At 37.3% G+C, this 18,028-nt stretch overlaps 1 protein-coding gene across 1 annotated transcript in view; it reads right to left on the bottom strand.

The window, feature by feature from the left end:
• Nucleotides 1–18,028, bottom strand: part of DNAH8 (dynein axonemal heavy chain 8) — a 305,262-nt gene that overhangs the window by 262,300 nt on the left and 24,934 nt on the right. The window contains exons 9-13 of the mRNA XM_028509424.2: nucleotides 15,152–15,259; nucleotides 13,275–13,376; nucleotides 8,207–8,353; nucleotides 3,435–3,632; nucleotides 1,364–1,440 (exon numbers count right to left, since the gene is read on the bottom strand). Coding sequence (XP_028365225.2) covers nucleotides 1,364–1,440; nucleotides 3,435–3,632; nucleotides 8,207–8,353; nucleotides 13,275–13,376; nucleotides 15,152–15,259 — 632 coding nt within the window. The remainder of the gene's footprint in view (nucleotides 1–1,363; nucleotides 1,441–3,434; nucleotides 3,633–8,206; nucleotides 8,354–13,274; nucleotides 13,377–15,151; nucleotides 15,260–18,028) is intronic.

Below are 18,028 nucleotides of genomic sequence, written 5' to 3'. Positions count from 1 at the left end.
TAAAAGTAATTAAAGGTGAATAATTAAAAAGTAAATGAGAAACATACTTAAGAATTGCTGCAGTCCTAAAAATCTATTCATTTACTCAGCTGACAAATACTCATACCGGGCCTCACACATTTCCTAGGGACACAGTGATGAACAAGGCAGATGTGTTTCCAGCTCTCTCAGAGCCTATGTCATCTTAGGGAAAAGGGAGCTAGTCAGCCAAGAGTTACATAAATAATTGCTTAAATTACAAGGGTGTTGAGTGGGTGGCCAGTTAGCTCAATTGGTTAGAGCGTAGTGCTAATAAATTACAAGGGTGCCAGAAATGCATATTAACAGGGAACCCAGCCAAGCCTGGTGAGTCAAGAAAGACTTCCCTGAGACATTTAACTGAGATGAAAAAGATGAGTGGGGAGTTGGCTTAGCAAGGATGGAGAGGGGCACACTGACTATCCCTCTGCCAATATTGACACTCACATGATTCCAAATAGCTGTAATAATGACAATTTTGTTGACCAAATATTACTTTCACTTAGAGACTAAGTAATGCACAGAAGGTACTAGAGCCAGAACATTCTGATAGTAAAGTGAATTAACACCAGCATACTCTAGGTTAGAGAGAGAAAGAAGTAAAGATAGAAAGAGAGAGAGACATCACCAAGAAAATAGTACCAGCCAGCTATCTGTACAGTACAGTCACTAGTCAAAATCACTTCATCTGTTTTGACTCTTATGATGGCCTCCTAAGGCAAGGTCTCACTGCTATTATCCATCATTAGAGAGACATGGAACTATAGCAAAGCTGGATCCTAGCCCAGATCCACTGGCTCTCAGGACAGGGTTGCCAGAGGGTCACTAACATGGGTCATCATGAATCCTCCCTGAGTTGGAAGAAAATGACGCCTAGTCCAGCTTGTCCCTCTGTCCCTCTCTAATCCAGGATTTCCTGTCCTTTGGGGGTGGGGGACACTGTTGTCAGGAATAAAGAGAGAGGAACTACAGGAGCACTCAAGAAGGAAAATGGAAGTTTGGAGAACTACTGCTTTCACTCTCACTTTTAGAAGTCCTTTCAATATGCAGAATTAATCATTATTTGTTCCCTTTCCAATAACACCTATGAAATTAACCTCAAAAATATTGTATAGCTGGGGGAAAATATAAAATATTTCAAATTGAAAGACTTCATGCTACAATAATGTAATGAAAAATATATTTCAAATGTTTACCATTCTACTTAATGATAATTAAAGAGTAATGTTTATCAGTTTAAAAGTTTACCTAGAAGATATTTCCAAGGACATCTTATTTGGAATTGTAGTTTCAAATATAAAGTTATCCCAACTAGAAATTATATTGCTTAATAAATTATAAATACCTTTGAAGCAGCTGAAGAGCCTGCTGGGAAGATAAGATTTTTCCAAAAGTACTGTTCATAAATGCCTGTATTTGTATCTAAAATAAAATATTGATATTTAATTACTTTTGACATTTAGAAAGAGACTAGTTTTATTTAACAATAATTAACGATTTTCCTACAGAATCAAAAGAGCCTTTCAACACACCTACCATCTAACAATCTAAAACCACAAAGGTTTTTAAAACCATTTCTAAAACTGCACTGAACACCTGAAGCATCACTACTTGGAAGTGAGATATGCTCTAAGTACAAAATACACACCACATTTCAAAGACTTAGTACAAAAAAGAATGTAAAGTATATCCATGATTCTTTTATTGATGACATGTCAACATGTAATATTTTGAATATGTTGGGTTGAATAAAATATATTATTAAAATTAATTTTATCTGCTTCTTTTGACTATTAGGAAATTATAATTGCATATAACTTGCAATTTGTTGCATATTATTTACTGAAAATTACTGACACACAGAATTTAGGAAAGCAGTGAGTATCCCTTACCAAGCATATTTCTTTGGGATATTTGGAATTTCTAAACATTTTAGTAGAGCAATGTAATGACACTATAAACACCCAGAGTCAACAGGTGTCACCTGCCAACATCACTGCTCTCAGAAACCTCTTTACCATGCTAAGGATAAACCAGAAGAAAATATTCTGCTAAGACCCCCACCCTGCCAAGCAGTGAATTCCAAACTCCTGGTACCCAACCAATGGAACTGAAGCACTCTATGCAAATTCCTTTCACTTACAGATTATATTGTTATGGTCTACTAATCTACACCACAATGTTACTCAAACATTGAGAAAGGAAGGAAAGTTAAAACACTGACACCTCTCTTAAAGAAAATATTTTTTCTTTTTTTTCTATTGCTGTTCTATTACATTTTTCTCAATTTTCTCCCATTGTTTTCCCCTGTCCTGCTCCCACAGTCAGTCCCCACCCTGTTGTCCATGTCCATGCTATTAAAAAGTTATTATGGCCTCTAAATATACTAAAGGCTAAAATTTGTATCTAAGACCACAGTAAAGCCTTCAAAACATATAATCTTTATTAAACAATCATAAAAATAAATTAAGCAATAAGTTATTTTTTAAAAATACACAAATTCCCATCACTATAAAGCTATAACTTGCAAGCCTTTTAGAAACAAACCCCACCCTGCCCAACTAGCCAAACACTGAAAGTAATAACTAAAATATATCTTCATACCAGAGTCTCACTTTCAGAAACTAAAAGGAAATCCATTTAGTTTCCAAAAAGAAAAGGTGTTAGAATCATTTTTATATTGTCCAGAGTACATGTATATTGTTCTTTAAAGAACTGCAGACTCAGGAACTGAACAGAGAATATTCTTGTCCTTCCCTGTGTCTCCAGGACATTGTGTATCAAAGAGGAGACCTTTCTGTGGGGTTTAACCCTGGGTTTGCAGTAGTTTTCAGGATGTGAATAACTGAGGTCATATAAACCCAAAGGTGAGAGAGAAATATGGCACAATCTCACCAGATACATTTTTACTACCCTTCATCCCTGAGGTGCCCCTGAAGCTACGACAAACAGGACGAGGGCCTGTGCAGAGCTGTCCTCTAAGCTGCAGAGAGAATGTGGCCATAAAGTGCAGTGCCAAGGGGACAAGGATCCACCTTCCTATTCTGTCCTCAAACCTTTTCACACTTAATACAGAGAGTAAAAACGACAAATTTTTCCTTAGACTGGAAAAATAACATTGGCTCCTTGGCACAGCAAAAATTGACCACAAATTTTAATGAAATAAAAAATTAACCCTAACTACAATAGTCCTTTGGGCTTCTGGTTACTCACTGACATCTTTGGTTAAATATGCCCACTTTCCATTTTTTAAAAGGCAGAAAGTATTTTGTGGACTGGTTAAAAAATTATTCATACTAGTAAATATTTTTGATCCATTTGCAAGAGTAACTTATAATTAATAGGAAATATGTGAATTCCAGTATTATTGATTATATTTCAGCTTTACTAAAGTAAAAGTATGTATAATTACTTACCTCTAATCCATTGATTTTTGACATAAACTCTAAGAAATCTGTGTCAAACTCTGTCCTTCTTGGATCCAGAATGTCATATTGCTTTTTCTTAACCCCATGATATATATTTTTAAATTTTATTGCCATTATATCTATTCCCTCTATGGTAGAATTACTCAAAGCTGAATATGTTTGCACAACAGTTATCATTTCTGTAATCTTAAAAAGAGAAGTTATTTTATTTTTAAAATGGAATATTAGCACCTTCCCTGGAATAAGCTCTTAGTGAAGCATTAATTCAAAAACAGATCAAGAAACAGCCCTGGAATCATTTAGCTAAAACCAACCAGGGGAGATAAAACAGATGGCAAATCTCTGTCACTAATCAGTACTACTCCCCAACTATTTAAGATAGATGATGTTCTGGCATATCTGGAGAGAGTTTACACCCTTTCTCAGAATTTGACCATTTTGTCTTTCAAAACAAAATCTGAAAAAAACTTTTGTAAATGTTTGAATAGTTTCATCCTTTTATTCTTGAGAATTTTCTGAAAAGCATTTTGCTGGGTCACTGGATTCAAAAGTTTTACCATTCTTTGTGGCCCTCCCCTCACTGTAGCTCTGATATGTAGCACTAACATAACTCCACACCTGTTTTCCCTTTCCCTTGCATCTAGGTAAAGGGAAGGCCCAAGACTGAAAAATGACTCCAGTTACTTCTGACCCATGAAGAGCCCCAGGAAACCCTCAAAATGGATTTTATCGCAGGAATGGCTGCCTCCACCTCAATGTACCAACACCACCTACTTCACACACACACACAAAAATTCACATTCACAGACTAACCTTCATCAGTGATTCCCCCTTTGGATTCCTGCTTTGGAGAACAATGCTCAAATCTCTCCAGGTTTGTTTTCTGTTTGGCCATTGAACGAAGGGAAGATCTGTCCAATGGCCAAACAGAAAACACATCTGTTTTCACAGGAGCCCTCCAAATACTACACACCATGAAGACAATACTACAGAGCCAGCAGAAGTCAAAGTCTCTGCACATGTCAATCCACATCACCATTTTCTGAACAACTGTCACTCTTATGTCACTATTTCTGTATATTCCAAACCTACTGTCATCCTAGAAGCCAGTCCAAACCTTGAGGAAATACGAACCCCCTGGAATTTATAGCATGCTGTGTATGCTTTATATAAATATGAGAAACAGTTGGGCTTCCTACTGAAACATACACTCCACTCACTTTTAAAAAAACAAAAGTAAACTTCAAAAAGCAAACTAAAGAACTAAACTACCCACCTGCTCTGTTATTCTACCCCAAGACTCTGACCTTTATCCCTTACCTTACAGTGGGCCCTACCATAAAGCCCATTCAGCCAACTCAGTGACCATTGCTCAGTGACCACTGCTACACAAAACCATGGCCACACTTCAAGGTAAGTTGTATAGTCCATCCTTTGAGAATGTGGATACCAATGTCCACCAATTATACTTGTGGGGGAAGCCAATGAGCAAAAGGATTCTTACCAGAGGAGAGGCAGTAACACACAATCAGGATGCACTTTAAGTAGGCCTCTGGGAGGTGCTGCATTAGCTCTGGCTGCTGAGCCCTTGTGCCATGATGTTTTTAAGACTAAAGAGGCATGGCTTCTCCATAGACAGGGCAAGGGGAGTAGCTAATGCAGTTGGTCATTATGCCCACTCTTTCTAACATCAGGAATGCCTGGGCTTCTATAAATGAACACCCATCATGCTCAGCATTACACCAACCACCAAAGGTCTCTACCGCTAATGGGCTAACCATTAAGGCCCAGTCCTGAAACTCCATCAAACATAAAACTGCACTCAAGTTGGTATGGGTTCTGGCTCCTGGAAAAATTAAGAGTAACCAGGATCCACCTCCAGGTTTATACTCTACTGGATTCAGAAACATTAAGTATCTTTGTGGAACAGGTCCTGACCAGTGAGGCCTATTTATTAATTTGACACATGCCATTATCCTTCTAATTGGACCCCAAGAAATCCCTAGTGTTCACAAAACAGCCCCATACAACAGTTTACTAGATATAGCACCAAAATTACAAGCAACAAAAGAAAAACTTGGTAACTTAGACTTCATCAAAATTAAGAACTATCACACTTCAAACAAAGGACACCATCAAGATAATGAAAAGATAATCCACAGAATATATATGATTTGCAAAAAATATTTGCAAATCATGTATAATAAGGTACTTAGACCCATAATGTATAAAAAAAATACCATATGATCTCACCATTAACAGGAACCTAATCAACAAAACAAATAAGCAAGCAAAATATAGCCAAAGAAACTGAAAGTAAGAACAGGCTGACAGTAACCAGAGGGGAGAGGGGAGGGGATAATGAGGAAAAGGGTGAAGGGTTCACAAGAACAATTATGAAGGACATATGGACAATAAGGGGGGGGTCAGGGGCAGAAATGGTGGAAGAAGGTGGGGATGGCTGGGGTTGGGGGAGCACTGGGGGGAAAAGGCAGAAAACTATTTGAACAACAATTTTGAAAAAAGAACTCTTATAACTCAACAATAAAAACACAAGTAACTAAATATAAAATGTGCAAAAAAAATTGAATACAAATTTCTCCAAAAAAGAAATGAGCAGTAAACCCTTGAAAATATATTCAACATCATTAGTCATCAGGGAAATGCAAATCAAAAACCACAATAAGATAACACTTCACACCCACTAGGATAGTTAAATTTAAAAAGACAGATGACAACAAGAGCTAACAAGGAAGTGGGGAACTTGGAACTCACAAATTGTTAATGAAAATGTGAAATGATGCAGCTTCTTTGAAGAATAGTTGGGCAGTTCCTCAACAATTTAAACACAGAGCTACCACAGGGCCTAGCAATTCCACTCCTATGTATATACTCCAGAGGAATGGTAACATATGTTCACTCAAAAATCTACACACAAATGTTCACAGCAGCACAAATGTTATTATAACAGCCAGAAAGTGGAACAATCCAAATAACCTTCAACTAATGAACAGATAAATAAAATGTAGTATATCCATACACAGAATATTGTTCAGCAATAGAAAAGAATGCTACAACATAGATGAACCTTGAAAACATTATGCTAAATGAAAGAAGTCAGTAACAAAAAAACACGTAAGATTCCATTTACATGAAATGTCCAGAATAGGTAAATCTGTATAAGAAGAATATTAATGGTTGTTTAGGGCTGGGAAGAGAGGGGCATGGGATATGACACTGCTATACATTACATTGCTAATGTATAGAGGATTTCTTTCAGTGAAAATGAAAGTGATCTAAAATTAGATTGTAGCAATGGTTGCATAACCCTGTGAATACATTAGAAAATGCTGACTTATATACTTTAAGCATGCATGAGCAATGATGACTTCACTGTACTACTCAGTGAGGGTGCTAGACGCTGTTGAGTGAGCATGTGTACTGTGTGGTTGTCACATTCAAAATGACTGAGCAAATAGAGCAACAAATCTGCATCAAATTTTGTGTTAAGCTTGAACATTCCTCCACAGAAATTATTCGGATGACTTAGAAGGCCACAGCTATGGGCAACTGTTGAATGACAGCTTCACCACGACAATGTACCCTCTCATGCCTCATGTCTTGTGCAGTTTTTTGGCAAAACATCAAATCACCCAGGTGACTCAATTCTCCTATAGCCCAGATTTTGTGCCCTGCAATTTCTGGCTTTTCCCAAAACTGAAGTCACCTTTGAAAGGGAAGAGATTTCAGACCATCAGTGAGATTCAGGAAGATATGAAGAGGCAGCTGATGGTGATTGAGAGAACTGCGTGAGATCCCAAGGTGCCTACCTTGAAGCGGACGGAGGCATCATTGTCCTATGTACAATGTTTTTTGTGTCTTGTACCTTCTTCAATAAATGCCTCTATTTTTCATATTACATGGCTGGAAACCTCTAAAAAGACTCCTTATATATGAAAGTCCCCACAGAGTAACTTGGTTCTCTTTATCACCCATACTTTCCTATCCTGGTTGTGTCAGGGGATTATAAATGAAAAACAGGCCTCTGGACATGACCAGGAAATGCACCTCAACCTATAGATAATTCCCTCAGCAACTTCCAACAAATGATAAACAGAAAGCTAAATACTACCAGGACCTAAGGAGTTAGCAAGGTGGTAGTGGGAGTGGTGGAGAAGGTGGTACTGAAATGATATCTTTGTAAGCTTTTCAAAGGATGACTCCAAGAAGCCATCAGTATGGACTGTCCTATACACCCTGAAAAAAAAATACCACTCCTTTGCAGCCAGTATTAGTAAATGAATTAAAGGTGCAGAAGATTCTAAAGCATGTCTGCCCAGCCAAATACATCACCCACACACTATGTATAACACACTAACAATGGCCTAGAGAGAGAAAGGCACATATATCCAGATATGACATCAATACTGGGTTCTGCCAGATATTGCTGTTACTTCATCTCACACTTTTTCTCAGCCTACTACAATGATAAGAGCAGAGGCTTTTAAGCCAAGCTTCACAGGTGCAGGTAGAATTGAAGGAGAAAAGTGAAAGTTTGAAACAGTTTTTCTGTATCTGGCAGAAGACAGTAATCAGGAATTAAAAATAAGTTATAATAAAATGTAGTGAGTAATAGTGAATGAGTCATATCAATAGTGAGACAACAGATCTGGAACAATAATTCCCAATGCTGCTACATAAAGTAATAAATAACCAGAAAAGTGTGGCTAGGAGCAGATGCTGTGATGCACAATGCTTACCTTCTCCAGCCTTTTGCAGAAAGCCTCGAAGTTTCCAAATATATACATTTCTGAAACCTCAAAAGATTTTTCCCCTGAAGATTCTAAAATCTGTTTCCTTGTTTTGTGGAAAGATGCCTGATATTCCTTAAACAGAAAAATGCAATCCTGTGGAAAAATTAAAAGGGGGAGAAAGTGTAGTGAAACATTTGTTCAGGAGTCAAAACTTCAAAATTCACACAGAGCTGATAATCACATCAGCCTTTCAATGAGGCCTGTTGCTGTTAATATTAAAAATTCAAGTTTTCTGACTACCTATTGAAAAGCTTGTGAGAATGATATTTTTAATTTACATTGTATTTTCATCTTCTTCATTGTCACTATTTCCCCTCCACTCTTATCCTTATCAAAGTATGACATATACTATTTTATGTTTTCCTGGCTGATTAGAACTCTCAGGGGGCTAGAAATCATCAGTTCTATCAATCTACTAGCAACTATCCATTTATTCAGTTGGCATCTGACTTTTAATAAGCATTCCTTATGTACAGGTATATAAACATTAATATTGTAATTTCTCATCCAAACATCCTTTCTCCACAAAGAGATGGTAAAGTCTTTGATGAGTGCATTGCTGAAATGTTAATATTTGACTAGAGCCCCACCACTGACCAGTTCAACTAGGCTAGTGAACCTAGTAGAAATTTTTTTTAAAAGACATGTTTACTAGGCCCAGTAGGGAATTACTGTCATGTCATAATAATAATAAATTCAAAAATGTTAAACTTTTTCAAAGCCACCCATGGACAGTTAAATCTTTTTCATAATGCCATTTTTCTGGTTCTGACTTTTCCTCATATAAAGAATTCTTGTGATTACAACAAAGATGAACCTTATGGTAAGTGATAAAGTTTACTCAGATAATCCAGGATAATCTCGCCATCTCAAGGAAGGTCGGGTGAATAGCACCTTAATTTCACCTGCAACCTTAACCCTTGTCATTTAACATGACACATTTATGGTTCCAGGGATTAACACAATACTCTCTAGGTCCACCCATGTTGTTTCAGAGGGAAATATTTCATCTTCTTTTATGGCTAAGTCATATTTCATTATATATATATGCACCACTTTTTAATCCATTCATCTCTTGATGGAGACTCAGGTTGTTTCCATATCTTGGTTATAGTAAATAATGTTGAAATTAACATATGGATATATGTGTTTTTTTAATTCAGTGTTTTAGGTTTCTTTGGATAAATACCCAGAAGTAGAACTGATGAGTTCTTCTTCATCTCTCTCTTATAGTCTTTCTTTTAAAGTCTATTTTGTCTGGTGTAAGTATTGCTACCACGGTTTTTTTATTTGTTTCTTTGTTTCCATTTTTAATGAATATTTTTCCACCCCTTTACTTACATTCCCTGTGTGTCTTTCCATCAGAAGAGAATCTGTTATGGAAAGCATATGTAAGAATCTTGTTTTGTTCTCCATTCAGCCACCATGTCTTTTCATTAAATATTTAATCTATCTGCACTTCATTAAATATTTAATCTATCTGCACAATACAAAAATAATTTTATTTATTTCCACTTTATTGTTCATATTTTTATGTTTTCTTCTTCTTAAAGAAAATAAGCTCCTTTATCTTTTTCTCATCTGTATTATCTCTTTATCTGTCCTTCTAAATGATAGTTTTTCTGGGTAATCTTAGTTGTATGTCTTCGCTTTTCATCACTTTGAGTATTTCATGCCAATTCTTTCTAGCCTGCAAAGTGTCTGTTGAGAAATCAGCTTACAGTCTTATAGGAGCACTCTTGCAGGTAACTAACTGCTTTTCTCCTGGTGCTTTTAAGATTCTCTCTTTGTCTTTAACTTCCGGCATTTTAATTATGATGTATCTTGGTGGCCCTTCATTTTGTTTGGGATTCTCTGTACTTCCTGAACTTGTATGTCTATTTCCCCCACCAAGTTAGAGAAGTTTTCCATCATCTAATTTTTTTCTCACCTGAGACCATTTTACTCATTACTTTTTTTTTTTTTTTAGAGAGAGAGAGAGAAAAGGAGGAGAAAGGGAGAGAGAAACATGGACTGGTTGCCTCCTGTACACACCTGGATTGGAGATCGCACATGCCCAGACCAGGGATCATACCCATCTGGACCTGAGACCAAACCTGCAACCTAGGTACGTGCTCTGACTGGGAATTTAATCCATAACCCTTCAGTTACAGGACAACACTCCAACCAACTGAGCCACACCAGCCAGGGCTCTATCATTATTTTTGCAAGGAGGTTTTCAATTCCTTTCTCTCCTGGTCCTTCTAGTACCCCCACGTCATGATTTTTGGTATGACTGAAGTGGTCCAAGATGCTCCTTATAGTTATCCTCTTTTGGGGGGATTCTTTTTTTTTTCTGTTCTGAATGGGTGTTTTCTGTCTCTTTATCTTCCATATCACTGATTCAGTCTTCTGCTTCATCTACTCTACTGTTGATTCCCTGTAATATATTCTTCATTTCAGTTTTTGTATTCTTCATTTCTGTCTGGTCCTTTTTTGTTTCCTCTTTCCATTTTTATTTTTATAATTATATCTTATTGATTATGCTATTACAGTTGTCCTGATATTTTCCCCTTTTCCCCCTCTACCCAGAGCCCCCTACTCCCTCAGGCAATCCTCCACCATTGTTCATGTCCATGGGTCATGCATACAAGTTATTTGGCTACTTGATTTCCAATACTGTACCTCACATCCCCAGGGCCATTCTGTAACTACCTATTTGTTATTCGTAATCCCCTCACCTCTTCACCCATTCTCTTCCTCCCCTCTCCCATTTGGCAACCTTATAGGAACTAGCTTTTTTTCTCTTGCTTTTAAGAGTCTCTCTTTATCTTTAACCTTTGGCCTCTTAAGACTGATTTGCCTTGGAGTGGGCTTCTTTGCATACATCTTATTTGGGACTCTCTGTGCTTCCTGAACTTGCATGTCTATTTCCTTCACCAAATTAGGGAAGTTTTCTTTCATTATTTTTTCAGATAGATTTCCAATTTCTTGCTCTTTCTCTTCTCCTTCTGGCAGCCCTATGATGCAAATGTTGGAGTGCTTGAAGTTGTCCCATATGCTCCTTACACTATCCTTGATTTTTTTGGATTCATTTTTCTTCCTGTTGCTCTGATTGGTTGATTTTGCTTCCAATGTCCCAAATCACTGATTTGGTTCTCTGCTTCATCCACTCTACTGTTGTTTCCCTATAAATTGTTCTTTATTTCAATTAATGTATCCTTCATTTCTGACTAAATCTTTTTATGGTCTTCAAGTCCTCACTTCTTGAGTTCCTTGAATATCCTTATAATCAGTGTTTTGAACTCTGCATCTGATAGATTGCTTATCTCCATTTTATTTAGTTCTTTTTCTGGAATTTTCATATGTTCTTTCATTTGGGTCATGTTTCTTTGTCCCCTCATTTTTGGCAGCCTCCCTATGTTTGTTTCTATGTATTAGGTAGAGCTACTTTGACTCCCTGTCTTGGTAGCATGGCCTAATGTAGTAGGTGTCCTGAAGGGTCCAGTGTCACAGCCTCCCCTATCACCCAAGCTGGTTATTCGAGGTGCACCCTTTGTATGGGCTGTGTATACCTTTCTCTTGTAGCCAAGAGAAGGTTGCTGTTGGCAGGTCAATGGGAGGAACATAACCAGGCCAGTAAGCTGAAAGGGCTGGCTGTGAGCACTGACCAACAACCTTGACTCTCCAAGGAGGATCAGCTGTGCAGGGACAGGGTGGTGGTCTCTCACTGTCCACTGGGTGCATTTCATAAGCTTTTTAAATACAAGTGTGGCAGTCACTATCTCCCTCCTTTATTGGTTCACCAAGTGCTTCTGGTGATGTTTTCAAACCACTGCTTTATGAGCTGCTTTGGTCTGTCTCTGTGTAACTATGTATCATACATGGCCAACTCCAAGAACCACATAATAATCCTGGTTTTTCCACTGTTTGGAATCAGGTATTTTCAGCAAGAGAAACTATTCTAACTATAATTCTTCATTCTTTGTTTCCTCTGACAACTCCTTCTATCCTCCAAAGTTCCAGTGGTCAGAGCACAGCAGTTTACATCCTTGGTAGAGGGCAATGGGCATTCTTGCTGGCTCTACTTCCCAGACCCAGCCTTGTGCCTTGGCTCTACAAAGCTCAGGAACTAGCACATGAAGACAGCCAGTAACCATTTCTAGACAGAACCTTCCTGGAGTAGTCATTTCTTTCAGACTTTTATAAAACAGATCACTTTAATTTTCTCCAAACTTTCCCATAGAATAGAAAAGGGAAATACTTTCTTCCCCTCTTCAACCCCTACTCATTTCTTAAGGGCAGTCTAAAGGAAGGAAAATTATAATCTATCTCCCTCATTAATATTGCTCTGAAAAATCCTAAACAGAACTGTAGCAAACTGAATTTGAGTGTTTAAAAAGAGGTTATTATACTAAGACCAACTTCAGTTTATCCTATAGATATTAGATTGTTTCATTTTAGAAACCCCAAATATTTCATCCACTACATTAACAGATTGAGGAGAAAAATATTATAAGCATCTCAAAAAATACGTGCAGAAATTTTTTTTCAAAACTCATTCATAACTTTAAAAAAATCTCCTAGTATTAAAACTAGAAATAAAATTACATTAATGTAATCAACAATGTATTAAAAACATACAAAAGCATCAGGTTAAACGGGGAAATGCTAGAAACATTCTACCAAAATCAGATGCCAACTGTCCCCATGTCTATTTAAGGATGTAGGGCAGTCCTGGTCAATGCAAAAAGGCAAGAAAATAAAATGAACAGGGGTTGGAATGAGAGGTGGGGACAAGAGTATATGAAATGGCATACAAGAGGTGTTTGATAAAGGCCACCATAGATAAGATAGGGATTAAAATATACCCTAAAAGGAGCACTAAACATAAGTAGATAATTTTAATTTTCATATTCCCATGCTACCCTCTTCAATGTCTTATCAAAATTAACATTCTCTGTGCCTGAACAAAATAAACAAAATTGGGCGAGATAGTGAAAGTTTTACTTTATGAAAAGAAAAATACTTAAACCTGAATTTTCTTTAGTACGAGTGGTGTTTCCTGATCCCACACATGGTTAATTCCTCCATCAGTAATATAGGCTTTAGAAGCTGTCACCATTTGATTTGTTACCTAGAATAAATATTAGTCCCCAAAAAACATAAAGAGAGAAATAAAATTTTTCAATTTCTTAAAATTGCAAGCATAAAAATGATAAATAGTAAACTTATGGAATGAATTAATCACAGTATATAAAACATAAACAAATACACATTCTTGTCAAAGTAAAAAATAACCCAAAGTCATGTTTACCTACAACATGTAAGTCAATGTAACTGGGGCCATAAATTTAAAAATCAACTGTATTTTCCACTTATCTATTTCTCCTCTAAGTGTGATTCTTTGCTGTCCTTCAACATGCAAATCAAATATCAAGTCAACCACCTCTCATATCCTCCAAAATAGTGAAAAAATAAAGATAGCTATTTAAATGATCTGAAGGTTAGATCAAGATGGCAGGCTGACACACAGAAATTTTGGAAAATTTCTAAAATATGTCAAGCATGAGATCAAATCAATAGGAAAAAAATAGGGGGACCAGGAAAACTAGAACCCACTTGCAGAGGTTATTGTGAAGGTAAAACAATTATGGGAAGCTTTCAAGATGGGAGATGATGTGAGGGAAGCTGCAGGTGAAACCATTCACACTGAATTTGGAGCACCTTGCATAGCAGGCAAAATGACATGCTGAAAGGACAAAGCCCTAAGTGTGAACCACAGTCTTAGAGAGGTGTGGCTGTGCCCCAGGTAGCTACTGCATGCAAGGAGGACATGTCAGAGAGATGCTATTCACATTCCCCTCCCAATATAAGTCACACCCCTCCCCTACAAGAAACAGAACAAAAGTAAATTAGGAGTCTCAAATACAAAGATGGCCAGACAACCCAGAATCCTAAGCAACTGAAGAAAACAAACATGGTAACACAGGCATTAAACTCAACAGATAGGAAATACAGAAAAGATATATGTAAAATCTTTTAAAATATCTTTTATTAACCAAATTAATTCATGAGAAAGCTAAGAGAATATTTTACATCATGAGAACAACTAGAGAACATGGAAATTGAAATTTTTACTGACAAACTTTTATCTCTTAATGGACTGACCAGCAATTGGGACATAAGTGAAGAACATATGAGTGAGCTGAAGGGTCAAAGGACAAAGGTGGACCCCCAAAAATAGTTAAGAGAAATGGATGTTATTATATTCAAGGGATGAGAATAAACAAAACAGGTGGGTAAGGAATAATCAAAAGCAAAAGATGTAATTTCCCAGTAATGAAGGAGACAAAAGTCTTTGGATTGAAACAGCCCAGCAACTATAAAACAAAATAAATGTAAAAAGAAACTATCACTGAAATTTTAGAAGTTCAAGGATAAAGAAAAAATCCTAAAAGCTTCTTGGGAAAATAGAACAGGTTTCCTGTAAAAGAAAAGCAGTCAGATTAGCATCAAGTTTCTCATCAACAATCCTTTGAAGACAATATCTTCAAAGTTCCAGGAGAAAATTACATTGAACTTAGAATTCCAGTCAAACTAATATCTGAGCAGTAGTACAAAATGAAGCTATCTTCAAACATGCATGAATTCAGGAGGTTTACCACACACAGACCCTCTCTGAAAGAACCACTTGAGAATTTTTTTCAGCAAAAGAACTAATAAATCCACAATAGAAGAGAGGTGATCAAAGAAACTGACACTACTTAGATTTTAGACTTAATGCTTGTTGATTCATAATATTGAAAAATGTTAACAATAATATGAAACTAGAAATCTTAATGTAGGATAGAAATAGCAGTGTTACCTTTTTCAGAGTTATATGTGTGAATCCTTCCCTTGAAAACTTACCTTGATAAACAATGAGGTCATTCTCTCTGAGGTATTATAATACCTTGAAACACTGTGTATCATTCTGATGGCATTAATTAAATTTTGTATTCCATGTGCCATGGAAACCTAAAATTGAAATATGTTAAGTGAATTCCATTATATAGCTACAGGTTTAATAGCCAATATCCTATATCATTCAAAACTCTAAACATACATAATTTTAATCTTAGAGTCAAATTTTACTAAATGCAATGTGGTATCCTAGACTGGATCCTGGAAAAGAAAAAGAACATCAGTTTTCATAAATGTGCCAAGGGAATTCAAGATGTAAACAGGAGAAACTGGGTAAAGAGAATTTGGTATTATTGTTGCTTATTTAAAAATAAAATTTTACAGATAAAGTGATTTTAAGGATTAATAGTTCAAATTGCTCTTTTTAAAGATGAAGAAACTGATGTCTTGAGGGGTAAAGTAACTTAGATCAGAAATATAGGTAAAAGTAGAGATTAGACTAGAACTCATTCCATGTGTTCAGTTCAATTCACCTTTCAGCACTTGTACTAAGTGCCACTAGGTTCTGAGAATACTCGGTGAAATCTACACATAAAAAAACTTATTCTGGAGGAGGTCACGGCAGAGTGGAAGTGATGTACACAAACAAGTAAAACAAGCAGAACAGCACAGAGAAGAGCAGGACAAGTGCAAACATAGATCAAACAATCACTAATGTCTATTGAATGCTTACTACGAGCCAGGCACTAGGCAAAGAGCTTCACCTAGTATCTTAATATATGCCAACAATGACCATTTAAGGTAGATTTGATTACATGACATCTAAGACATCACTGCAAGGCTGTACCATTACTTTACATGACACTGGAAAGGGGGGGGGTCATCTCACGCCCACATAAAACCAAGCCACCAAATGGCTACACCACCTCTGTAAAGGTAAGCATGAAATAGAGGAGCCCTGGAGAAAAAGACAGGAACAAAACTTCTATGTCCCAATCCTACTCCTTGCAGAGGGAGCGAAAATAAATTCCCCTGGGAATTTGTACCACAAGCTGATAATGATTCACTGCAGTCTGATTCACACCAGTCGTACAAAAAACAAAACAGAGCAAATGCTACCACTCAAGGAGAGAACTAATAATCTAAGAGGGTGTCAAGTCACATCTACAATGATTCATAAAACTGGACTGACTATAAGATGTGCTCTGAGAGATGTTAAAATGTAAAAAAAATATTTTAGAATCTATAAAACAAAATACAGTATATTATTATTCCCATTCTGTACATAAGAAAACAGAGAGGTAGGGAAGTACCTTGATCAAGATCCTAAGGCTGTAAAATAACCACAGTTTCATGACTGAGATTTTTGAGACCTGCTTTCACCATGATGAAAGAACAGAGGTCAGTGGCATGACTGCCCTCAAGGAGCATGCTTTCAATTGTTAGAACAATATAAAATATATAAAAGATTTTTAAAATGGTGATGGAATAAATAAAACCTGGAAGAACTACTAATTCACATACTACACATCCTAGGTATGAGGTGTACTATAACATGACTAAATCAATTGTATGTGGTTTATGAAAATTAACATTATTTTATAGTTAACCTTATTATGTCGGAATTCATATTATATGTGTTATCTGTAGATAAAAAAGACTCTAATCTAAAAAATGTGCCCAGAAGGAGCCCTCATCAACCTCAATAAGGCAAGTCTACAAAGTACCCCTAGCTCCAATGAGGAAGGCTTAAGGATAGCATCAAATGGATCCATCAGTAAAATGCCCTTCATCTGAATTTTAAACATCATTTATAATAGCAGCTCCTTGAGTGCACGGTTCTTACCTATTTATACACAGTATTGAGACACACTTATATGTAAGATATATAATAGAAGATATGCCTAAAGTACAATACCAGAATGAAAAAATAAAACATTAAACATAAAATTCATAAAATTTATCAACAAGAAACAGAAGCATGAGTCCTCTGCACTTTTCCTGATCAAATGACAGTGATAAACTAAACAGAAATTGTCGGTTGCTTCTAATACGAATGAAAAAAAATGAGATAAAAAGAAGTTGTGGAGACTTCCGCCCAAGGTGGAGGCATAGGTGGGTGCACTTTGCCTCCTCACACAACCAAGATAGGGATGACAACAATTTAGAAACAGAATAACAGCCAGAACTGACAGAAAATTGATCTGAATAGAAGTCAGACAACCAAGAAGTTGAAATTGACCTGTTCGTCCAGACTGGTAGGAGGGGCAGAATTGGGCAGCCAGGCACAGGTCGGGGCACCGCGGGTTGCGGTGCGGAGAGCAGAGAGCATTGGGACCAGCGTGTAAGGCATCTGGGGGCATGTGAGGCATCCAGGGAATGCAAGACCGCAGCAGGTGGACCCTGAGCATGCAGGCAGCAGCTGGCAGACGCCGGCCAAGGGGTGGCAACTGGCAGACCCAGTGAGGAGGCAATTGTCAACCAAGGCACTGCACGCAACCCAGGATCCCAGCACTGGGAAATAGAGCCTCGGGACACTGATTGAAGATACCTGTGGAAGTTGAGGAGCACAGAGAGACACCAAGCCACACAGGAGAGGTCCTTGGAGGGTCCCATGGTGTGCACAAGCCCACCCACATGGGAATTGGCACCAGAGGGGTCCAGTTTGCTCCAGGGAAGCAGCAGAAAGGACTGAGGTCCCACAGAGAACGGAGTAAGCACCATTGTTCCCTCTCAACCCGACCCCCTCTTACAACGTCACAACCCAGAGACTTGGTTGCCCCGCCCTGGTGAACACCTAAGGCTCCAACCCTCATTCATAACAGGTGTGACAAGACCAAAACAAAGAGAGATGGCTCAAACAGAAGACCAAATGAAAGCACC

The sequence above is a fragment of the Phyllostomus discolor genome, chromosome 4 (genome assembly GCF_004126475.2).
Source record: "Phyllostomus discolor isolate MPI-MPIP mPhyDis1 chromosome 4, mPhyDis1.pri.v3, whole genome shotgun sequence".
In the NCBI taxonomy this organism is placed as follows: domain Eukaryota; kingdom Metazoa; phylum Chordata; class Mammalia; order Chiroptera; family Phyllostomidae; genus Phyllostomus; species Phyllostomus discolor.
This window is presented reverse-complemented; position numbering and strand designations above follow the sequence as displayed.